Source organism: Myotis nattereri, assembly GCF_964212035.1.
Source record: "Myotis nattereri genome assembly, chromosome: 1".
NCBI lineage: Eukaryota > Metazoa > Chordata > Mammalia > Chiroptera > Vespertilionidae > Myotis > Myotis nattereri.
The window spans coordinates 49,549,209-49,575,460 of record NC_138075.1 but is presented as its reverse complement, the minus strand read 5'-3'; the positions used below and the strand labels follow the sequence as shown (position 1 = coordinate 49,575,460).

The 26,252-nt window shown below is 34.9% G+C and overlaps 1 protein-coding gene across 4 annotated transcripts in view; it reads right to left on the bottom strand.

Moving 5' to 3' along the window:
- Positions 1–26,252, bottom strand: part of VPS13C (vacuolar protein sorting 13 homolog C) — a 192,245-nt gene that overhangs the window by 61,951 nt on the left and 104,042 nt on the right. For all 4 annotated transcript variants that reach the window (XM_081094698.1, XM_081094699.1, XM_081094700.1 and 1 more), the window contains 11 exons: positions 24,530–24,646; positions 21,339–21,442; positions 20,782–20,949; positions 18,920–19,224; positions 17,834–17,981; positions 10,314–10,464; positions 9,831–9,940; positions 6,592–6,761; positions 5,056–5,306; positions 3,217–3,446; positions 1,182–1,274 (listed from right to left, as the gene is read on the bottom strand). In XM_081094698.1, the coding sequence (XP_080950824.1) occupies positions 1,182–1,274; positions 3,217–3,446; positions 5,056–5,306; positions 6,592–6,761; positions 9,831–9,940; positions 10,314–10,464; positions 17,834–17,981; positions 18,920–19,224; positions 20,782–20,949; positions 21,339–21,442; positions 24,530–24,646 (1,847 nt within the window). The remainder of the gene's footprint in view (positions 1–1,181; positions 1,275–3,216; positions 3,447–5,055; positions 5,307–6,591; positions 6,762–9,830; positions 9,941–10,313; positions 10,465–17,833; positions 17,982–18,919; positions 19,225–20,781; positions 20,950–21,338; positions 21,443–24,529; positions 24,647–26,252) is intronic.

The window sequence follows — 26,252 nt, the reverse complement described above, 5'->3', positions numbered from 1 at the left end:
TGAGCCTTGGTTTAATTGCTTTGCTTATTTATCTATATAGTAAAGTTACTAGCAAAATTGGTATTAGCCACCTCAATTTTGTGTCTTTTGGGCAGAGAGAAATAGATGTTGGAAATTATTCTATATCTTCCTTTTATAACTGGTCATGAAGTCATACTTAAAGAATATGAATGCCAATGGAGAAAAGAGACTGCTTTTCTACTGCTTTGAATGTAAGAGATATTTTTTAAAAAACTAAAAATTTATTTCTAGCATACATCTGTCATTACAAATATTTCATAAGCCAAATAAAACAATCACATAATTATTGCATTCAATCAAATTATATTTAAAAAGCCTAAAAATAACCACCACAAAGAAATAAAAACCTCATTTTTCTATCCTTTCTTCCTTTCTCTTACCATCCCATCTCTGCTCTCTCTCCAAACCCAATCTCCCCAACATGCACATAAAATATAATTGATAAAAACTATCCTGATCATTTGTAGATACAGTGGGGCCTTGACTTACGAGTTTAATTCGTTCCGTGACAGAGCTCATAACTCAAATTACTACATGTCAAATCATTAAAGTGAACGAGTGAGACACATGATGCTGGGCTGATGTTGTGGCATTCACAGTGACGTTCACTGCGCCAACTAGCGGTGGGATATCTGAAGCTGGCTCATAACCTGAACTTTAGCTCGCAACTCAAAGCAAAAAATCGGCCGAGAGACGGCTGGTGTATCGAAAAACTTGTTAGTCGGGACACTTGTAAGTCAAGGCCCCACTGTATTTGAAAGTACTTTTTCAAAGAAAGTAGAAAAAAATAATTGCATTAAAGAAAAATATATTTTATTTTATTAATTTTTTTAAATTCTCACCTAAGGATATGTTTAGAGAGAAGAAGGAGAGAGAAACATTGATCAGGTGATTCCTGTACATGCTCTGACGAGGGATCGAACCCAAAATCTAGGTATGTGTCATGAAGGGGAATCAAACCTATAATTTTTTGGTATATGCATGGGATGAGGCTCCAACCAACTGAGCAACCCAGCCAGGGCAAAAAATGTATTTTAATGTTAGAGATATTTATTAATGACCAAATATGTGACTAGCATAATGGTTCTAGTTACGAGACATCAAAAGATATTGTTAGAAAAATAATTAATTTTCACCCAAATAAGATAATAGGCACTAACCTTAATTATAAATTCTCCAACTACAATATTTATATTTTGTTTTCCTGAAACCCATGCACATTTTTCCATAAATAGAGAACAGGGCTGTAAGACCTAGAGACAAATAAATGAAAATCACATTTTCTTAGTAATAGAACTGTTATATATGTAACACAGAAGAGCATCTTACTTAACTTGACATTTTTAATTACAGCCTACTACTAAAAGCAAAAAGGCAAATTAGCTGAGAAGCTCTTATGAGTGCTCTTCTAAAGTAATGCAAGTCTATGAACATTGTTAAAGAATTTACATTAAAGAATTTAAATTTAAAAAAGAGTTCTGATCAATTTCTTTATGCCAAATTCTTAACTAATGATGTACATTTACTATTAGAAATTGAAATGTTTCCTTTTCTTAAATATCTTTTAAGTGATGCCCACTGTAAAATCTACTTTTAAGATATCTATTAAAATGAGCTAAAGATGATAAGATCTGACATTTGCAAAGAGGTACATGAGGAAATGAAATTATATCATTATAACTTTTATGACCGATAAATCACTTGAAATTGTTTCTTTCAACAAATAGTTCTGTTAATACCTTTAAAAAAGACTATGGTAAGTAAATAGTTTCCAGATTGCTTAATAAAAGGTCAGTCTTGAATATAATAAGGTCCTTATTAGAATAAATTTCAAATCTTGATTTATTAAAACCAGGAAGCCTATATTCTCATATATCATTAACAAAATAAATAAAATAACCTTGCACCTGAATTGAATGGGGGAATTGGTACTACATAAACTTTCAAAACATTAGGATGAGCATTTAATGGAGTGATTAATAGAGCTTTCTGTGACATATCAAAAGAAGATGATCACACTAAAGAATGTTTCATGATAAAGTACAGACTAAACCTAACACTGCATTTCTTTATGAAAGTCACTTTGCCTACAGAAATTTTTAGTTTAAAACACTACAAATGGGTCGCATAACATAAAATTATCAATTTAAGATTTAAAAATCAGTATGATAAATTATTTAAATAAAATAATATTTTTCAACAACAATGTGAAAATATAATTCAGTGGTTCTCAACCTGTGGGTCGCAACCCCTTTGGCAGTAGAACGACCCTTTCACAGGGGTTGCCTAAGACCATCCTGCATATCAGATATTTACATTACGATTCATAACAGTAGCAACATTACAGTTATGAAGTAGCAACGAAAATAATTTTATGGTTGTGTCACAACATGAGGAACTGTATTTAAAGGGCCAGAAGGTTGAGAACCACTGATATAATTGAATATAACTTTTAATACAGCAAAACACAACATCTTTTGGTCATATAAGTCTAACTGATTTTTTTTTTTTGTTATCAACCTCAAGATTTTAGTACTCATTCATTCATTCATTGGATATACTTTGGTGAAAAAAGAAACAGCTGAAAAGGCACATTGATTTGTACTAAAATTCAAGTACAGTTCAAAAGATGACATAATGAAAAGAAAACCAGACTGTAGGTAGTACCAGTTCTGTCACTAGCAGCCATGGCTAAATCATTTAATATCTTTGGAATTTAACATCCTTGTCTGTAAAACCTCAAATTTGTCAGTAAATAATCTCTAAAGTCCTGCAGAATTCTCACATTCTAGGATTCTACGAATCAACCATTTCTGCCATTCTTCTGCATTCTTCAATCTAAGCTTATAATATACTAGAGGCCCGGTGCACGAAATCCATGCACGGGCAGGGTCCCTAGGCCTGGCCAGCAATCAGGACCGATTGGGGCCTTCCAGCTGCCAGCTGGGGCCTCCCTTCCCCAGCTGCTGGCTGCCTACTGGGGCCTCCCTTCCCCGGCTGCTGGCCACTAGCCAGGGTCTCCCTTTCCTGGCTGCCAACTGCTGGCTGGGGCCTTCCTTCATTCTGCACCACCATCTAGTGGTCAGCGCACATCATAGCGAGCGATCGGTCTCCCAGTCCAACTCCCATGGGGACAATTTGCATATTAGGCTTTTATATATACATATACATATATATATAGATGGTAATTCTTACTGTGGTAATGTTTTTTCCTCTCTTTTCTCTGAGAAAAGGGCAAGCGAGCACTTTAAGGTCTCTCACAGAAGCCTCCATCATCTGTTCGAGTTTGGATGTTGACAGAGAGAGATCACACTGGAATGAGGCTGTCAGAGCAGGAGCATCTGCCTTTGTCAGGTTGGCAACAAATACCACTTCTGGATCTGTGACCCTGGCCTTTAAAGTCATATTTGGTCTCACAGAGTCATCTGAAGAAACAATAATAGGAACCAGAAAAGTTGTAGTAAAGTAAATCTTGTTGCTTGAATACATGCTATCTAGTTATGCTAAGTTATTTCTAATATCCTGCTTTAATGCATATGGTGAAGTTAACAATATTAATAAATGACTGATACATACTAATAATGAATGATCATTAACAAATGCTAATTGAGCAGGATAATGGAAGCTGATCCCTGTCATCAGAAGACCATTCCCATTTTGACCTAGCAGGGATATCCTTGCTTTGAAGTTATTTATGTCAGACTTAAGGTGTGTATACGTATATACACATAAATGTGTATTATTTGGTTATGTTTCTGGGGCAAGGAGGGGAAACAGGAGAAGCAAATATCACAAAGAGGATATCACATAAGAGTTCATGATAAAATAGACAGACCATTATATCTATTTAATTGATTTTTTGCCATAAAGTACATAGTGTCATACAATCTATAGAATAAATGTATTAAATGTACACATGAATACAAAGATATTAGATACTAGTGGCCCGGTGCACGAAATTCGTGCACAGGGGAAGAGGGGGTTCCCTCAGCCCAGCCTGCACCCTCTCCAATCGGGGACCCCTTGGGGGATGACCAATTGCTGGTTTAGGTAGGATCCCACAGGCGCTCGGACATCCCTCTCGCAATCTGGGACTGCTGGCTTCTAACCGCTCACCTGCCTGCCTGCCTGCATAATCGCCCCTAACTGCCTCTGCCTGCCTGCCTTTTCGCCCCTAACTGCCCTCCCCTGCCAGCCTGATCTCACCCCAACTGCTCTCCCCTGCCAGCCTGATCACCCCTAACTGCCTCTGCCTTGGCCCCCACCACCATGGCTTTGTCCAGAAGGAAGTTGGATGTCCGGAAGATGGCTGGTTGACCCAGTCTAATTAGCATATTACCCTTTTATTAGGATAGATGATTGCTGTTTACTAAAGGTAAATGAAAAAATAAAATTCTGACTTTGCCAGTAAGTGGTAATTTTCCAATCTTACTGAGTTATACATTAGAGAGAAAATTACCTGACCTCAGATAATTATAACGTAACATAGAAATGACTGATGTATTGGTAATGCTGGAATATAGAATTAATACAGCAGGAAGTGACTTCAGTATACACAGACTAGACATTTGTAAGCATTACAGTGAGTTGAAGGAGTCTAAGGTTGCCGGGGTCCAACCCCAGCAGGTCCAGGGGTTCCCAAAGGCGTAGACGGAGTCGGCGACCAGGGGCATCATGCTGTCTTCCAATACCCCACCTTCTGTTTTTATATGTTCAATTGCTCTTCAATATGTTATACTTCTTCCTAATATTTTCTTTGAATAAAAGAGTTCCCTTCTATAAGGAGGGGAACCACAGACACAGATTAACTTGCTCACTCTATTTCTGAATAAGTAAAGAAATGTAATGCAAAGTTGGGAGCAATAGTTTCCTGGTTCCTAATCATATAAATCTATGCTTACTAAAATTTTTCTATAAAATATGTTTAAATTTAAAGAATAATTATACATTCATAGTTTCCACTTCTCTTTTTGCTTACTTGCATTTTTGTTAAAATATACAAGCTGTCATCTATAACTGAGAAGCTCTGCTAACCTTTTTCTATCTTGAGTTTTGCTGTAGAAGTCTGTCGCAGTGGAATCTGTACTTCTTTTGCCATATTTTCTGGACTCTGAGGCATAGCTTTGATAAAGAAATCTGCCACAGTCATCAGAAATTCCACACTGGCACATACATACAGCTTGTCAAGAACAGCATCAAGATGACTTCTTCCATCTTTGCTTTGTTTGTAACTTATATCAATCATAGAACTGTTGTTATCTTGGTCGTTCTTCCTATCAATCATTCTGAAAAAATATACATTCATTATTTTGTTCCTGCTAGAATAATTAAAAAGATGGAAAATTTCATATATATATGTATCTTATATATTTCATATATATATATCTCTTTATTTTTCTCATCTGAACAGAAAAAAGAAAGACCGCTATTAATTAGAGTCTAATTAGCTAATGAGCATTCAAAACATGGTCTCCTTATCTCTACAGCAAGATTCAAATTATTGGGCAATTACAGGATATTTTATCATTATAATGCAATACTAGAAAAACAATGACTGTTGAAAGAAATTTCAACAATTAACTAAACACATTAATGTGGTCCCACAAAATTTAAAGGACACCTCTTTAAGGTTATTTACCAAAATAAAACCTCCTCATCTCCAAAAATCATCCTATACAAGTTGAGTCCAAAAGTATTCAATATAATTCAAATCAGCCAGTGTTCATCAATTAACTGCAATAATTCCCACTCAGGACATATGCTGGAAAGAGCAGACTACCAAAAAGATGATGGCCTTTAATCACCATTGGCTAGGCAGCTGTGGACAGCCACCTCAAATATGAAATGTGAAAATGGAAAGCTGGATGCATGGCAGCATTATTTTCTCATTTATTCATCTCTTAGAAAAACAAAGGGCTCAGAAGTATCCAGTATGAGTCTGAGTTTAGGTAGCAGCACAGTTTATTGTTATTGTTGTTGTTTGTTTTGTTTTGTTTTTCAAAAAAAATTTAAGGACAAAAATATTGTGTCTCATTATTTGGGAAAGAAATAAAAATATCATTAGTCTATTTAAAGTTACACATTCCTCACTCTATAGCAGGCTAATATAAGTTAATCTTTTAAAAGTGTGTTGATAATGTGAAAATGCTAGGGATTCCACTTCTATTAAAACTTTAAGAGAAATTTCACAGAACTGTTTATAGAGAAAATAAGTAAGACAAAGAAAGTTTATATATAATTTTAAGGCTTTTAAAAAAGATTCTGCCTACTGGGAACAATTTAGAAAAATACATTACCAATGGGCCACCCCATGTGGATTGAACTATTAAAATTCTTATATTCTCCTGGTTCCTACTTTTAAGAATATTCCATTTTATTATTAAACTTGCCTTTAATTCAAACTTTAAAGCAATTGAATTTGATGTCAGCACTACTTCTTGATACTCTTCAAGTTGCAGTATGACCAAAGACCTCTTTCGATCATCCCAAGCCTAGCAATCAATACCTGGTAACAATGCCAGGTGTAATGTCAACCTTAAATAATGTACAGCAAATTCGGAAATGACAAACCTTGATGTTGCTCTCTCAATGCCTTCTCTGAGATCATCAAGGGTACATGTCTTAAGTTTAATGCCCACATTCATGGAACTATCCTTAAACATCTTCCCTGAGGAGGCCATAAAATGTAGTCTGAGTTCACCAAGCCGGAAACTGTCATTATGAAATGAAAGTTTGGATTCCTGTGGTATATTTCAAGCAAAAGAATCAATTATCTTTAAATATTATGTAATTACTTATAAACATATTTTTAATTAAGAAATTAAAGGCAAATCAATATCATAAATTTTAAAAAAACAGGTGTTGAAACACAAAAAAACAGAACAGTGAATAATATTTGTTCGTGAGGGTATATGTACATGCAAATAAATACATATATATGTGCTGATCTTCAACAATAGTTAATATATAAGAACTTATCAGTTCGTGGCAAATAAAAATAATCAGAAGATATTTTTGTCAATCAATCATTCTTACTAATAAATATTTAATGAGCTCTTCCGTAAAATACACCATGATAGGAATTATGAGATTTACAAGAAAGGATAAGGCATGACAGGTGAGCTAGTGAGCTTATACCCTAATTGAAAAGAAAAAAAAAACAGAAATACATTGCAACAAACATCACAAAGAGATATTGTAAGTTGTAAATGAAAAAAAGAAAAAGACATGTAGTCATTTGTTTGTTCATATTTATATTCTCCCATATTCCACAAAGGACATGAAGTGATTAGGTAAGACTAAAACAGCAAAAGCTCAGAGGGTCAAAGAGGTCATTGTGGGCCAGGAAAAATTCTTGAAGAAGGTGAGAATGTAACTGAGCCTCAGAAATTGAGTGGGATTAGACAGGCAAAGAAGTGTAGAAGACAATCTAGATAGGGAGAAAGCATGAACAAACAATTCAAGATGCTCTGAAGGCACAAGATACAGGCTGAATAGGCTTGAATAGTCCAATTAAAGAATGCTAGAGAATGAGGACTGGAGAGAAATACAGAGGCCTAATCAAGGTCTCAAATCCTAAAGATTTAAAATTGTTTTTATAGGAAAAAGGACCGCAATCTTTATGTCACCAAACACATAGCTGCAAATTCTGTAGGTATGCCCAGACTTTAAAAGAACAAAATCCAACCAAACAACCAAAGAAAAAAAGTCTTCAATTAATTAAAGAATTTTAGTCCTGATAGCTCACTACAGACCATGACATTCATATGAGGGGTACTGGTGATGTGCAATTCTGGGCACACGTTATAACTACACATCTCTCACTTAAGAGAGTACATTGCATGCAAGTGGGTCAGAATGATATTATTATTAGCAAACTTGGAATGACTTTAATTTATAAAAATGTAAATATCCCTGGCTCGTTTGGCTCAGTGGATAGAGCGTCAGATTGTGGACGGAAGGGTCCCAGGTTCTATTCCGGTCAAGGGCACATGTCTGGGTTGCGGGCTCGATCCCCAGTTGGGGGTGTGCGGGAGCAGCCAATCAATGATTCTCTCTCATCACTGATGTTTCTATCTTTTTCTCCCTCTCCCTTCCTCTCTGAAATCAATAAAAAATATATTTTTTAAAAAATGTAAATAATTCGCAAACTTCTGATTTGTGCATGTTTGTTTGTTTTTAACCCTAGCCTGAGAATATATTTTTATTGATTTTTAGAGAGAGAAGAAGTAAGAAAAAGAGAGAGAGAGAAGAAACATGGATCAACTTCCTCCCACACACGCCACGACCTAGGCATGTGCCCTGACTGAAAATCAAACCCCCAACCCTTTGGTGTAAGGGACGACACTCCAAAACCAACTGAGCCACCAGGCCAGGGTATAAACTACTGATTTGTAGCTATTAACAGAAATGACCTGTGACACATCTACTGATCACAATATACTTATGTTTGTGGTACAGATATTGCTGTAGACAACTTGGAGCCACTGAATCTTTTCTAGTAAGACAAAATGCACATAACACTGGGAAGTTGTAAATGGCATGAAAATCATTTAGGAAGATGAACATGTGCCAATATCTAGGATGGATAAAAAGAATAACAAACAAGGAAGCCTTTGTGGTACTATAATTGTGAGCTAAGATTTTTCAAATAAAGCAGCAGTGAGAACTGCTAGGAAAGGACAAAGGTTCAATCAAAGAAAAAACTGATAGTAATCAGTGTCTAAATGAATAAAAATCAATAAAGAAGGAAATAAACGAAGATACAGATTTTAAAACTGGGCAACCAGTGGAATGATGGTACCTTAAGTGAAATGAAGAACATATTTAACTATTAATTTTCCAGAAGGTAATTTTCTGATCTTCTAATTAACATTAGACATTAGAAATTAAGGCAGTTTGTTGTACAAATGACAGATAGCCAAGGTTTAACAGTAACAATGTATGAATATTGCATAATTTTTAGAAAATAATATAAAATATAAGATAACATATAAGTGGACATTAACAACAGATATAAAGCCCATAATTAGAATATATTATGGGTATTAATCAATCTAACATAGGTATTAACAAATGGCATATGTATTATGATTATTATATGACATGATTTATATAACCAAAAATATTTATTAAAAGATACTATCTAAGGCCTGGAAGGAGTTGATACAGGGTGGAGGAGGTCAATGAGAAAAAAAACAAAGGGGACATTTGTAATACTTTCAACAATAAAGGTTAATTTTTTTTAAAAGACACTATATAATAAAAAAACAGCTTTCTAAAATACCACTGATACATTACTTAATTCAAATAATTATGAGACTGGACCTTGGTTCTTCAATTCATTAATGAGTATCCTGAACACATAATTACTACATATAAAATGTATTCAATAAAAACATAGCTAATGCTCATACTATATCATAATGATAAATTTAAAAAATATTCCTCTAAGTTTCCAAAGCCACTACTAAGTTATTCTCCTTAAATAGTTATACTTATGTATCAATCTATGTAATAAAATTGTGCATATAATTAGTTCCTCATATATAAGATTCTTCTATTAGTGATGGATTTAAGTGTTTTAGTGCTAATGTTACTCAGAACAAAATAAAAAAATTGCCTTTGCCTAGTAGTATTAACAACACCAAAAAAGTAAAGTCAGAGAGCAAGACCAATGTATGTTCTGTAGTCCAAACAGAATTTCATAGACATATTAATTTTTATGAATAAACATCAAAAAATGCCACTATTCCAAATTCAATAAAGAGCTAAGGATTTATTTCGAAATACAGAAAGTTAGTACATACCTGGTTGATATCATTGTTATAAAGAACAATGGAAAGAGATTCAAAGTGAAAGTCAAATTGCAGAGTGACACTCTGATCCACAGAAAGCTGTGTGTCTGCCAAATCTTGTTCTGATGGTTTGAACATAAATACGAAAATTAAAAAAACTTTTAGGTAGGTGTATGATTTTAGCTATATTTTAAAAGCTAGGATAACTTATTATCCTACATTTATATCATACTTTCTACAATTATTTAAATAATATTATAAGAATAAAAATGCCAATTATTTGTCCCATATATATTCAGCACAGGTGGCCCTTCCCTTACAGCAGACACTGAGCATACATACCTCCTTCCCCTGGGAGCTTTTCCACAGTAAATAATACAAGACTGAATCAGTTCATACCATATTATCCTGGACAACTAAGAAAAACCACTAAATATAAATATGGCATTAATGCTCATTTTTCTCCATAATCAAATCAAAAATCTTCAATTTTACCTTTGAGGTGGTCAGGTCCACTCAAAACATCTTTTCTTACTCTTACAGCCTCCTGGGTAGACTGTGTAGGGCTTGGCTGTGAAGAAGCTTCCCCAAGATTTTCCAGCAAAATTTTCATTAAAACTGTTAAATCATCTTCACTGAGAGCAACCTAGAAACCAAAAATAAGTTGTTATAAATATAAAGTAATAAAAAATGCAGAATATCATATCTATGTCTTAATTTATGGTTCCTCAAATTAACTGACTATTCATCTAACTTTAAAAAACAAAGTTAGCTTATTTTCCACATAGTATTTGTGGGATTTTTTTGCTTCCTTTTTGCAGTTAATTTCAAATTTCAAAGCACTGCAGTCAGAGAATATGTTTGATATAATTTTAATTATCTTAAATTTGTTGAGGCTAGTTTTGTGTCCCAACATATGGTCTATCCTTGAGAATATTCCATGTGCACTAGAGAAGAATGTATAATCTGGTGTTCTGGAATGAAAGGCTCTGTAAATGTCAATTATGTCCATTTGGTCTAATGTGTCATTTAAGGCTGATATTTCTTTATTGCTTTTCTGTTTGAATGACCTATCTATAGTTGTCAATGGGGTATTTAAGTCCCCTACTGTGATTGTGTTTTTGTCACTTTCTCCCTTTAGTTCTGTTAGTAGTTGCTTTATACATTTCGGTGCTCCCCGACTGGAGCACATATATTAGAGTGTGATGTCTTTTTGATGTAGTGCCCTTTATCATTATAAAATGACCATCTTTGTCTCATTACCTTTTTTTTAAGGTTTTTTATTTTTTATTGATTTTTAGAGAGAGAAAGGGAGAGGGAAAGAGAGAGAGAAACATCGATGGAAGCATCTATTGGCTGCTTCCCGCACGCCCCCCACATGGGACCGAGCCCACAACCCTGGCACATGTCCTGACTGGAAATCAACTCGGCAACACTTTGGTGAACAGGATGATGCCCATCCAACTGAGCCACACCAGCCAGGGTTCATCTTACCTTTTTTATCTTGAAATCTATTTTGTTACATATAAGTATGGCTATACCTGCCTTTCTATGGATGCCATTTACTTGGAGAATGGTTTTCCACCCTTTAACTTTGAGTCAATATTTGCCTCATCAGCTTAGAGGTGTCTCCTGAAGACAGCACATGGTTGGGTTTTGTTTTTTGATCCAATCTGCTATTCTGTGCCATTTTAGTCAACTTACATTTAAAGTACCTCAACATAATACAGACCATATATGACAAACCCTCAGCTAATATGATCTCAGTGGTGAAAAACTGAAAGCTTTTCCTCTAAGATCAGGAACAAGACAAGGATGCCCACTCTCACCACTGTTATTCATCATAGTCCTGGAAGACCTAGCAAGAGCAAACAGGTAAGAGAAAAAAATAAAAGAAATCCAAATTGGGAATAAAGAAGTAAAATTGTCACTTTGTGCAGATGACATGATTCTTTATATAGAAAACCCTAAAGACTCAACCAAAAAACTATTAAAAACAATAAAAAAGTACAGTAACATTACAGGATATAAAGTCAATGTACAATAATCCAATGCATTACAATATAGTAATGAAATTTCAGAAAAATAAATGAAAAAAAAATTCCTTTTGCAATTGCAACAAATAGAATAAAATACCTAGAAATAAACTTAACAAAGGATGTGAATGACCTTTATACTGCAAACTACAAAGCATTATTAAAAGAGATTGAAAAAGACACAATGCAATAGGAAGATATCCCACGTTAATGGATTGGAAAAATCAACATAGCCACATTCCTAAAAGCAATATAAAGATTTAATGCAATTTCCTTCAAAATCCCAATGATGTTTTTTAAAGAAATAGAACAAAAAAATATATCTGATTTATATAGAATCACAAAAGACCCAGAATAGCTAAAGCAATCCTGAGAGAAAAGAACAACGCCAGAGTTATCACACTCTCTGACTTCAAATTATACTACAAACTATAATAATCAAAACAGCATGGTATTCAAGGGATAAGAAAAAAAGAAAGACTCACGGACACTGCCGGCAGCCGGTCCATCCTTGCTGTTTCAAGGGACCTGGCATATATGGCATACTGTTCTTAATATGTTTGCTCACCTTCTTGGCACTATGTGTTTTAACCAAGGTCACCTCTCTGAGAAAGGTTGTTTCCCCAGGTAGGGATTTTCCCCTGAAGTTAGGGAGGGAATAAAACCCCTTAACTAAGTGCCAGGCAGGTAATTAACCGCTTTAACTATGAACAATCATGCTTAAGCTACATAATCTTTACTTCCTGGAATGGAGATAAGAAACGCTCTAACCTTTAGAATAGAGATTGATAGGATTGGAATCAACTGGTATAAATACAGATGTAACAAGACAGAACTTAGAAGACAGAACCTACACAAACCTAGAGACAGAAGAACTTCCCTGGAGAGAACATGGCAAAAGATCCTGGACAGAACTCAGGAGACAGAACCAAGAGAACAGAACCTAGACACAGAACCTACACAGAACCTAGAGACAGAAGAACTTCGCTGGAGAGAACATGGCAAAAGATCCTGGACAGAAACTGGCCACAGAACCTAGAGACAGAACTTAGCGAGAGAACCTGGCTGAAGAACCTAGAGACAGAACCTGGCTACAGAACCTGGATAGAACATGGCAAGAGAACCTGACTAGAACCTGGTGACTGAACCTGGCTGAAGATCCTGGACAGAACCTGGCTGGAGAACCTAGCGAGGGAACATGGCTACAGAACCTGGCTGGAGAACCTGGAGAACCTAGCTGGAGAACCTAGCAAGAGAACATGGACACAGAACCTGGCTGGAGATCCTAACCAGAACTTCACTGGAGATCCTCAACAGAACTTGGCTGGAGACCCTGGCTAGAGATCCTGGCTAGGCTGCTGATCAACTGAACGCTGTCTCCGTGTCATTCCTTCTTCGCCGACTCCGTCCACACCTTTGGGGACCCCTAGACCTGCTGGGGTTGGACCCCAGCAGGACACAGACAATAGTACAGTGATTTGCACTGCATGGGAGAACATATTTGCCAATGCTATTTCAGATAAGGGTTTAATCTCCAAAATTTACAGAGAACTTATACAACCTAACAAAAGGAAGATAAACAATCCAATCAAAAAATGGGCGAAGGACCTAAATAGACACTTCTCCTAAGACATACAAATGGCTAACAGATATATGAAAAGATGCTCAACTTCACTAGCCACTAATGAAATGCAAATCAAAACTACAATGAGATACCACCTCACACCTGTTAGAATGAATATTATCAATGAGACAAGTAATGATAAGTGTAGGAGAGGTTGTGGAGGAAAAGGAACCCTCACACCCTTACCTTCTGGTAAGAATGTAAACTGTTACAGCTACTATGAAAAACAGTATGGAAGCTCCTCAAAAAATTAAGAATAGAGTTACTATATGACCCAGAAAGCCCTCTTCTGGGTATCTACTTGAAAACATTTATTCACAAAGATATATGCATGCCTATGTTCATTGCAGTATTATTAACGGTGGCCAACACATGGAAACAACTGAGTGTCCTTCGCTAGAGGACTGGATAAAGAAGATGTGGCACATATATACAGTGGAATACTACTCAGACATGAGAAAAGACCAAATACTGACATTTGCGACAACATGAATGGATCCTGAGAATATCATGCTAAGTGAAATAAGTCAGACAGAAAAAGTTAAAAACCATGTAATTTCACTCATATGTGATATATAAAACTGAAAGCAACAAATGTACAAACAAGAAAAACAAGTTAAAAAAAAGAAAAAAGAAAAACAAACAAAAACTCATAGAGACAACAGTATGGTGGTTACCAGCGGGAAGGAGGTAGGAGTAGTAAAGCCTAAGGAGGGTCAAATATATGGTGATGGAAGATGTGACTTTGGGTGGGGGACACAATGCAATATATAGATGATGTACCACTGAATTGTACACCTGAAACCTATATTATCTTATTAACCAATGTCACCCCAATAAATTTAATTTTTTAAAAAAGGGTACCAGGAGAGAAGTATTTCATCTTGTATAGTATAAGACTTCCCTCCTGTGTATGAACACACTTCTGCCTCCACCCGTTTCCAAGCTCCTGCCTCTGGCACGCCATCATTCTTCTGCCTTATCTGTTATTCTGCCTCGTCTCATTCCTGGACTTGTACCTCTCTCCCCTCTCCTTAGCTCCTCATCTTTAGTCTGTCTTTCTCTCTTCTCACCCAGTATCAGTTCCTTCTTCCGTATTATTATTTACTCCCCTCCAAACTCAATACAGGGAAAGTTCTGGACTCTTCCAAGAAGTAAAAAAAAAAAAGATCTCCTATAATGTAGGAGCACTTATCCTCAGTACATATGCATCTGGACATATATAAAACATTTGTTTAAGTTGTCAAGAATAATGCATTTGTCATTCTTCTAAGACACATCTACAAAGTACTTTTAAAAGACAAAGCACAAACCAGGAAAGGAGTATTTTGCTCATCTCCTAACTTTACATGACAGAAAGGAAAAAAAGAAAGCAAGAGCTTTTAAGTCCAGCAGATCAGTATCAAGTCTACCACTTTCAAGCTGTGTTGTTGGCCAACTCAGCTTCCTTAATTCAAGTTTCTTAATTTTTAAAATAAGAATAATATCCTCTTCCTCATAGGTGGCTACAGAAAATGAAACAGAACAAATGAAGCTGCCATTAGCTGCTAAGATCCATTAAACCTTTTAATCCTTCCATCTTTTGTACGTTTTCTTTACACACAGAATGACTCAATGGGCCTGTTTCAAGTATAAACACATATTCAGATAAGCATGCATGCATTCATGACACTTTCTCCTCTGAATACCACAGTATCCTTTGTCCCTCAAATTAGGCCTCTACTGCCAGAGAAATTGCCTGATTCTCAGTCTAAATAAAAGCGGGGAGGTATTTCAGCATGAGATAATAACTAGGGATTACTTGTTTGTCACAAGCCCCCGTCCTCAGATAACAGACGTCTCTGTAACACCCTAGAACTTCCTTGTGTATTCATTTCCACTTGTGATACCAACCACAATATCCAACTGCCTGAAGAGCAGCTAACTTCACCACACCTTTGGTTTCCTGTGGGTGAAAAGAGCAACCATTGTTCCCATTGGCATTTAAAGCCCAGCACCTTCCACAGCAATCTATACTCTGTACTTGTAAACATAATTCCTTCTTTTCCATTTTTTCTGTGATCATTCTAGACTAGGAGTCCAGATTATTATAACAACCTCCTAAGAAGTGGTGAGAAACCTTTACACATGTACAACAGTTCAAAAAAAAAAAAGCAACCGTATCATATACATAGAGTGATATTCACTAAGTCTGTCAGTCAATTTGAGAGGCAGCCGCTCAGTTCTTAAAGAACTGTCAAGCTGATGGACCCATAACAACTTCTGGTGTCACCTGCCTGACACCCTTTCTTAGATGTACTCTGGACCCAAGAAAATTAACACACATCCTGACCAAGGAAGGGCTGTTTAAAGAGGCCTGGATCTCTGTCAAATTAGGCAATGGAGACCATACTCCCTAGGCTGCACTTTTTTAGTTAAATAACCATCCTTTGATGCTTAACTGGTGATACTTTCTTGTTTTCTTTTGAAATATGTAAAACATAAAGGAAAAACATAGAGAATACTATAATCCTCCCCAGAGTACATACCTGAGTCAAATCTTAACAAATTCCTATATTTGATTCAGATCTTTTTCCCCATAATGGATATGGTTGAAGCCCCATGTTTACTTCTCTGAGACCTCATTCCCTTCTCCTTTCCTCCGCAAAGAAAAACACTATCCTGAATTAGAGAATTATTCTTTCCACATAAGCTTTCTTACATTTCCCACTATAAACAATATACAGCACTGTCCATTGGCTTGCTTGTTGTAAAATTTGAAATGATATAGAAAGGCACTATCATTCTGCACTCACTTTTTTTCATTTTTATGTTTAAGATATACCCATTTTGCTTTGTACAGTTCTAGCTCCTTCACTTTATCTACTTTATAGTGTCTAACTATGTCATAATTTGAGCCACATCCTCTAACTGATAGAGCCATTTAGGTTTTATTTTGCTTCAATCTTTCAATGAAAGTGAAATGGGACAAATATCAGTCCTAAGATCTAATGTCTTAATAGTAAGGGAGAAATTAAAAGTTGTCCCATACTCTGGAATAGAGAATTCTCTATGAATACCCTAAACAGACATTGTTCCTCATATAATGTATCTGCTCATACTACACATAGGGACATTCCTACAACAAATTTCAATTTTAACTTCTTCCCTAGTGGAACTCAGCTTCTTTGACCCTTTCTATTTTATCTTAGAACTTACTCTGAAATAATCACAGATGTCAAAAATCACTAAATTACTCAATTTTTGTTTTTCACACACTCTACTTGTTTAATTACTCTCTCCAGTACTTTGTCCCCTGCTGTTGGGCTTCAACAATTTCACACACAGGCACACGAGAAACGTAAGATGCCTACACTTTTACGACCATCTTCCACCAGTGTCATCCTTCCCTGTGAACCTATACATGATATTCTAACTACCCTTTAAGAAATACTGGTGTATTTATTGTGTTCTTAAACACATTCACTTAAATGACCACTTTTATCATTAAGAGTGATTTTATAAAATCCTACTAATGTGCTTTGAATATAGTACCTAAATATCACTTTATACTCTTATAATTTAACTGCCTTAAAACTTTATTAGAATTTTCCAAAATTACTAATAATATTTTCAGTGGACTCCAACAGGTTTTATCTCAGTCTTTTTACTGGTTTTACCAAATATTTGACTAAAATGAAATACAGAAAAGTGTAGGAAACTAGAATGACTTCATTTGCAGTTAGTGTTCCCTTTTATGGTATCATCACTTCTGACGTGCACTAGAACTGCACTATGATCAATGATAAAAGCCTATCTAGCAATTTTCAGATACATATATATATTAAGCCTAACCAGGAGATATGTTTTTTTATTGATTTTAGAGAGAGGAAGTGAGAGGGAGAGAGAGAGAGAGAAAGAGAAAAACATCAATGTGAGAGAAAAACATTGATCGGTTGCCTTCCTTATGTGCATCGATCAGGGATTGAACCCACAACCTTTCTTTTGGTGTATGGAACGACACTCTAACCAAATAAGCCACCCAGGCAGGGCAATTTTCTTTTCTTTCTTTTTATTTATTTTTTATTTTTTGTTAAACTTCACCTGAGGCTATTTTTTCCATTATTTTTCAGAGAGAGTGAAAGAAGGGAGGGAGGGAGAGAGAGACTGAGGAGAGACAGAGAAACACCAATGTGAGATAGATAACACATCAACTGATTGCCTCCCGCAGGCTTCCCAACCAGGAGCAGGGAGCCAACCTGCAACCCAGGTACTTGCGCTTGACCAGGAATCAAACCCTCGACCCTTTGATTCAAGGTCTGACACTCTAACCACAGAGCTACACTGGTCAGGGCAATTTTCATATATATACTTACCTGCATAGGTTTCAGTTTTCCTTTTATCTCCATCCCTGGAATTTGCACATACCATGTTGCTGCCAAATTTCGCTGTATAGACAAAAGCATGTTGACTGGTTTTAAAATTTCAATGTCATATTGTGGCAAGCCAGCCTGCAAGATAGTTCTGAAAGATAAATAAGAATTTATTTTGTATTTTTGAAATTTATATTTTAAAATGAAGACTATCATACTATTTAAGTTTCCACACAACATTTTCCTAAATAATAAGGGCTGCTATCAGAATTCTTTTAGAACATACTTGTTTTCACAGATCAGTCGAATCAGAATAAATCAAGTTTACATGCAGAGTTCTCTAAAACAAAGCCTATGCTGACTTCAAAGACACAAATTTCATGAAGTATGATTATTTCATTATTAACTATCTTCACAAGAACTATTTAATAACAGCAAACAGTGCAATGTCTTAAAAATTAATGTTACATCTTCTCAAAAATGGAGGACAAAGAAAGTGGTAGTCTACTCAGCCCTTAGTTTTATGTTATTGGTACTCTCCAAATTAAAGGGAAAAACTCATCAAACCCAGAAGTTAAGCAAACATATGGTAACAGTAATTTCTAGCTTGTCTACCAACAACCATTTGCACAACCAAGTACTCTTGTCATTTAACAGAGCCAATCCTTTCCAATTTATATTCAATAATCCTTTATAAACCTCAGAGAGAATTCCCAAATGTGATATGGTTTAGAAATAAGAAATAAATCTTAAATTTTATTACATTTTAAGCAGCTTTCTCCCCTCTACAGAAAATAGCTATGTACAAGTAAAAAAATAAATCTAAGTTATTATTGGGTAAACTGTAATTTATAACAGGAAATGTTTATAGAATCAAAAAAATCACATCATAAATTTAGTAAGACAAAATGCAGATACTGTACTATAACGTACTCTGCTACTAACCACTGACCAAATACCAACAGTCAAGGTTTCATAATTAGAAAAAATAAGGAGAACCACAAATCACTAGAGTATTTTACCCCTGGAAGGAGTCTATGAAAATTCTATTTATACTAAGTAACATACAATTTGATTCTATATTTATACCTGGAGAGTTTCAACTGAGTGAGTTGGATGTTCATTTTGTCAATGACTGGGGGAAGAGAAGAATGTTCCATAGGAACCAAACTAAATTTGTTTTCCACTCTGATTAAACCCAGGTCAGCTATCACAGCATTAGGTGATACTGAAGACTGAGGAATGATGATAACTGGTGCTTTCAAATTGATATCCATCAAAAGGCGGAAACTCTTCTGAGCCAAGTCTTTCATGCTGGAAGCAGCTCTTTCTGCAGCCTGTACCGTGGCTGCGCTCAAAGCTTCTTTGGCAGTTTGGAAATTGTTGAGAAAGTTCTGTTGGAAGAGACTGTATTTAGAGTTCCCCCAAAATAACATTTATTTAAAAAGGAAAAACTTTAGAAATTATTTACTTTAAAAAAATAAGTAAAAGGTAATATAAGAGATGCTATTTATTATTGTGCTTATGGAGAGAGTAAAATATAGAAAGATACACTCCTAAATATTAATAAGAATCACTTCTAAGAAAGAAGAGTCCTTTAACTTTAATTTTATATATTTCAGATTTGGTTCTTATGACAAATTTTGGTAACTAGTTTTTATTGAATTTATTGGGATGACATTGGTTTACAAAGTCAGACAGGTTTCAAGTAATAATTTTTTTAATCTCCTTTTTACCCATGAATGTTAGTTATTTTAACTTCAAATTTAAATAAAGAAATGGAGGAGAGCACTTTACTTTTCCCAAATTAAGTTCAAATCTATTTCTCTAAGTCAAAGGAATAAAGTCACTCTTAGAAACTATGGTTTGCCAGCTTATTTCTGAAGATTTTTTAAAAGTATACTCAGGCAGCCCTAGCTGGTTTGGCTCAGTGGATAGAGCGTTGGCCTGCAGACTGAAGGGTCCCGGGTTCGATTCTGGTCAAGGGTACATGCTTGAGTTGCAGGCTTGATCCCCAGTGGGGGCCATGCAGGAGGCAGCCAATCAATGATTCTCTCTCATCATTGATGTTTCTCTCTCTCTCTCTCTCTCTCCCTCTCCCTTCCTCTCTAAAATCAATAAAAAATATATCTTAAAAAAAAGAAGAAGAAAAAAGTATACTCAGGCAGAAGATGCTTAAATGTCTACAACCTTGCTATCATTAATAAGAATCAAAACTTCTTTATTTAGAGTAAGATAGATTTTACCTCAATTTTAACTAAAACAAAGATTTTTCCCAATAAAGATCATTCTTAGAAATAATATTCCTGACACTCATCCATTATAATACAAAGCAACCTAAACTCCCCTCATGCCAAATAAATTACTTCCCTGAGAAATAAAACATGGCCCTCTCCTTCTCCCTTTTTCCCTCCATAAGAAAAAATAATAACAAAATAAAATATGATGGTTTAAGTAGAAATCTATGACTTGTAAGCTTTGAATTTTATCCCTGTTAAGAGGCATAGGCAAAATTTAGCCCACAATATTTACATGGAAATAAATAACTTTTAAAAAAGAATTTTATGGCCTTATTGATTGCAATTATAATCAAAAGCTGTTAAGTTCCAGTATTAGTCCTTCAAATGCCTACTGATTTCCTTAAAAAATTATTTTTACCTCAATACCTTTAAGGGTATTTCATAAAACAAATAACACTGAAAAGCCCTAAATGCTTTTTAAGTACTTTTAAAATATATAACTATGAAAATGTTAAAGCGTAATAGTTTACATGTTCAAAACAATGATGACAAAAATTCATTTGGTTATCCATCATGTAGATGACTTCCTTAACTATAAGGGATGTTTACCCACAACCCGTTTAGTAAAAATTTTAACTATCTAGGTTCAGATACATAGGCAAAGATATTTGGGCCTCAGTGAGAGATAAATATATTTAAAAATAAACTTACCAGAAGAGACATGAAGAATTTATGAACATAAACAATTTGAATACAGCCCACTTTGAGACTAAGTTTGCCATCTACTTTAGACATATCAGCATAGGCCTTTCCTTCTGTGGCATCTGGATAAAGAGTCATTTGGAACCTAAAGACTTCATCTCCCAAAATAGAGACAGCCTAAAAGTATTAATTTAACTGGTTACTACATCAAAATATCTGTATTATAAATAAGTTACATTATTAAAGAATCTGTGATGTGTGAAGAAGCACCATCAAAATAAACTTTCAACAAATTATTAAACACTTATTTGACAATAATTTTTCCTATATCTATAAAAATTATTTTATCAATGTAGAGATCAAGCACTTAATTGGTCAGAAAAAACTTTTACGAATCATTTAGCCCATACACACTGAAAGCAGGCTATGACTATATTCATGTCCAATCCCTGACAAGTACCTAACACATGACAGACACTAAGTGTATATAGAACAAATGGATAAAGTCACCTCAAAACTAAAGGTAAAAATAAATTTCAATACAGAAGCTTTTTAAAAATAATTACCTTTTTGTGAATGGACATCAAATCTACATTGGTAACAATGATATCCTGAAGTCTGGCAAACATGTCAGTTTGCTTTGGCTTCACAGAAATGGAGGCATCCATTCCTATGGAAACATTACATTTACAAACTTCTCACCTAATCCAAGTGAACCAACTACGCGGTACTTAAGTTCAATAATATACTACAAAGATACAGAATGAATAAAAATTACTTACTGGTAGACATACTAAAAGTATCAACTTCTATGTATGAGATACCAAGGAAGATTATATCCTTAAGTGTTACAGGTAAGTCATAAATAAAAGTGGAAATTTAAAAAAAAAAATCTTTTTTCAAGGAAAATTAATTACAGATTTCTAAACACAAAATATTCTGTGCATTGGCAAGATCAGAAGTGGTCACTTAGAAAGACACATAATATTTGTTACATAGCCATTTCATAAACATTACATTATGAAAACTATTGCTCTGATAACTAAGCATAAATAAGTACAATTTGATGAATAAGTCCTATTCTTTCTATAATAAACTGTATCTAAAATGCAATCTTGTAAGATTTCTCTCCAAAAGAATTTTTGTCATCCTCATAATTTCTAAAGGCATAATGATTTCTGAAACAGCTCCTACAGGAAGAATGCCTGAAGCTAAGACCACGTAATCAACCAAACCATAAACCATACCAACGATAAGACAGATAATAAAGTATTTGTTTAACAAAACAGATTTTTAACCTTTTTTACCTGCTTATGATGTACCAGGCACTTTTCTAAATACATGTAAGTGTGTAAACTTAATCCTCACAACAATGCCATGAATAATTATCTCCATTTTATAGAAATTGGAACTTGGGCATAGAAAGATTAATTTGCTCAAGGTCAGCCAGTAAGTGTTAGAGCCAAAACTGAACCTTGGCAATTTGGCTCCAGAACCCATGGAATAATCTGAACTCATCCTTATATTAAGCAGATGGTGGGTAAAGGTTATAAAATTTCTTTTAAAAACGTCTACTCTTGATGCTATGTAAGCACAAAATACAACAATAAGGATAATGACATTTTGTTTGCCCAGTGAGATATTATCATAATACATATTCACAGTTTAAAGTTATATTATTCTGGGACCATCCAGTTTGCAGCTCCGTGGAAACATAAAGGACACACCCAGGGGGCAGACTCAGTGAGCACCAAAGCCCCACTGAAGCAAGTCTTGCCCCAGAAGGCTGTCTCCAGCAAAGAAGTTCTCCCACTGCAGACACAGCTGATTCTCACAGTCAATTGGCCTGGAGACCAATTCCTCCCAGTGATACCTACAACAATCAAGGCTTAACTACAACAAGACTGTGCACAAAGACCACAAGGGGGTGCACCAAGAGTATCCTCCTCAGGTAATTGGTGAGGCTGAACCACTGGGTACTAAAGGACACTTAGAACAGAAAAACACTGTATCAACACAGGGAAGCATAAAAAATGTGGAGACAAAGAAAAAGGACACAAACGACAGAAATGGAGGAAAGCTAACTACTGGATATAGAGTTCAAAACCACACTTTTAAGGTTTTTCAAGAATTTTCTAGAAACTGCCAATAAACTTAATGAGATCCACAAGAAATCTAATGAGACCCTCGATGTTGTGATAAAGAACCAACTAGAAATTAAGCATACACTGACTGAAATAAAGAATATTATACGGACTCCCAAAAGCAGACTAGAGGATTGCAAGAATCAGGTCAACGATTTGAAATACGAAGAAGCAAAAACCACCCAACCGGAAAAGCAAAATGAAAAAAGAATCCAAAAATACGAAGATAGCATAAGGAGCCTCTGGGACAGCTTCAAGCGCACCAACATCCGAATTACAGGGGTGCCAGAAGAAGAAAGAGTGCAAGATATTGAAAATCTATTTGAAGAAATAATGACAGAAAACTTCCCCTACCTGGTGAAGGAAATAGACTTACAAGTCCAGGAAGCGCAGAGAACCCCAAACAAAAGGAATCCAAAGAGGACCACACCAAGACACATCATAATTTATTTTTTTTTAAATATATTTTATTGATTTTTTACAGAGAGGAAGGGAGAGAGATAGAGAGTTAGAAACATCGATGAGAGAGAAACATCGATCAGCTGCTTCCTGCACATCCCCTACTGGGGATATGCCCGCAACCCAGGTACATGCCCTTGACCGTAATCGAACCTGGGACCTTTCAGTCCGCAGGCCGACACTCTATCCACTGAGCCAAACCGGTTTCGGCGTCACATCATAATTAAAATGCCAAGAGCAAAAGACGAAGAGAGAATCTTAAAAGCAGCAAGAGAAAGAAACTCAGTTACCTACAAGGGAGTACCCATACGACTGTCAGCTGATTTCTCAACAGAAACTTTGCAGGCCAGAAGGGAATGGCAAGAAATATTCAAAGTGATGAATGCCAAGAACCTACAACCAAGATTACTTTATCCAGCAAAGCTAACATTCAGAATTGAAGGTCAGATAAAGAGCTTCACAGATAAGGAAAAGCTAAAGGAGTTCATCACCACCAAACCAGTATTATATGAAATGCTGAAAGGTATCCTTTAAGAAGAGGAAGAAGAAGAAAAAGGTAAAGATACAAATTTTGAACAACAAATACACATCTATCAACAAGTGAATCTGAAAATCAAGTGAATAATCTGATGAACAGAATGAACTGGTGATTATAATAGAATCAGGGGCATAGAAAGGGAGTGGACTGACTATTCTTGGCGGGAAAGGGGGGTGGGGGGTGCGGGAAGAGACTGGACAAAAATCGTGCACCTATAGATGAGGACAGTGGGTGGGGAGTGAGGGAGGAGGGTGGGGTGGGAACTGGGTGGAGGGGAGTTATGGGGGGAAAAAAAGAGGAACAAATTTAATAATCTGAACAATAAAGATTGAATTAAAAAAAAAAGTTATATTATTCTGAAAAATGCAAATATAGGAGGTTAAGCTTTAGACTTATCCTGAAAGTTTTAAAATACATGGGAATGTGTTGTGTCAGCCGTGAATCATAACAAATTTACTTCTAACATTTCAAAGTACAACTCTGAAAAGTTTGCATGAGTCTTCAATGCAAGTAAATCAAAAGATGACTCATGAGAAATGTACCATGCACATACTCATTCTTCCTGGAGGTCTATGTAAGAAAACAGAAATACATACACCAAGGAATCATTACTTACCATGTATTCTAATATCTGCAATGCTACACTTCTGATCACAGACCAAGACATTAAATGAATTTAATTCAGCCATGATCTTTAAGTCAAACACATCATCTTGAGAAGTATTACTGGACACTGAAAAGTAATAGAAACCTTATCATCAGCAAAGTGCAAAGTTGATATAATAAGATGCAAAATATTCTCAAATTCACTAAAATAGAAGTACATTATGAACTATGAAGAACCAAAAAGGCCTTTATTAAGATTATATAAAATTAATATGGATTTTGAATCAATTTTCAAATGTCCATGAGACAAAAGCTAGCATATTTCCCTTCAAATTAAGAATAAAGATAGCCTTTAATAGTGCCTTAAAAGTACTATTTGATAAATGGAAACTTTACTATAATTTTTTCCTGGGGGGGGGGGGAACCCTCTATGTTAAAATTCTAGAATGCTACTGAAGCTAATTATTTTGAATTCCTTTAATATTATATATTAGATGAAAGAAGAATTTTTATAAAAAACTAAAAGAGTAATAAATAGTTGATAAAATACATTTGATTAACTGATACATGTTATTAACTATAGAATCGATTTCTCTAGATTGTATCCTGTTTCTCCATGAAAAATCCTAAAATGAATTCTATGAAAAATGAACACAAAGGGCTGAAGTTTAAAAAAATACCAAAAACAGTTTTATAATGTGTGTGTTTGTATGTGTATAAGAATCACAATCAAATGGATTCCCTTAACCAACTTGAGTCCAGGTCCTGATTGAGGAATTCAGGATATATTTTCCTAGAGCTCCGTCTTGCTTGAGGGAAACAGACCTTTTCCTATAATAGGTAAAAGCATGGGGACAGCAGTCCTTAACCACCAAGATGATAATGGTTTTTTCCCTTAAGATTTAAAATAGCATAATCAAACCTTAAAAATCAAATACACAGCATAACAGGAAGACTATTTTTTAGTTAAATTTTTTATAGTTTATTGTGAACTTAAACACTGCTTTTTCATTTATTCAAGTGTATGTGTCTATCTTATATAAGTATTTCCACAAATGTTAACGTAACAAATTTATTACAACAAACGTAAAATTCTTTTAGTCTAGTTTATAGCAAAATTATTGCTCTGTTCCCTAGTTAAAAAAAATCTGATCCTTTACACTTGAAAGATGCCAGTAAGATTAATATAAGTAAAACTGATAATGGTCTGAAAGTACACTGCTAGATGTTAGATATCCATATTACATGATATGGAAGAAAATTAATTAAAATGATATTTGCTTAAAAATAGGCACTTGTTCACTCAGGATATAAGTATTTAATATTTAATAGCATAAATCATATGTTTGAGGAACATGTACCCATATAAGTATATGATTTAAATACAGTTTGCATAGAAACCAAAGTGGGTCTTTCTCTTCCATGAGATTTTTCCTTTTGTGTCTTAGAAAAGCACCTAAAATTGTTGAGCACCAGGTAGGTTTACTCGATGGACTGAAATGGACTTTTGTTACTATGCATGATTGTATTTGTATTTTAATTTCTTCCTTTTTCCCTTTCATTGGTATGAATACTGCAGAGACATCAATGCAAGCATATATAGAGGATAAAATTCTCTTTCTTTTGAAACCTAATCTATCATAGCAACTATAATAGTAAGGTGCTAAATATTTATCTTAGCTTGAAGATACAAGTTATTATATGATTATTAAAGTTCAGACAGAAAGTATTAG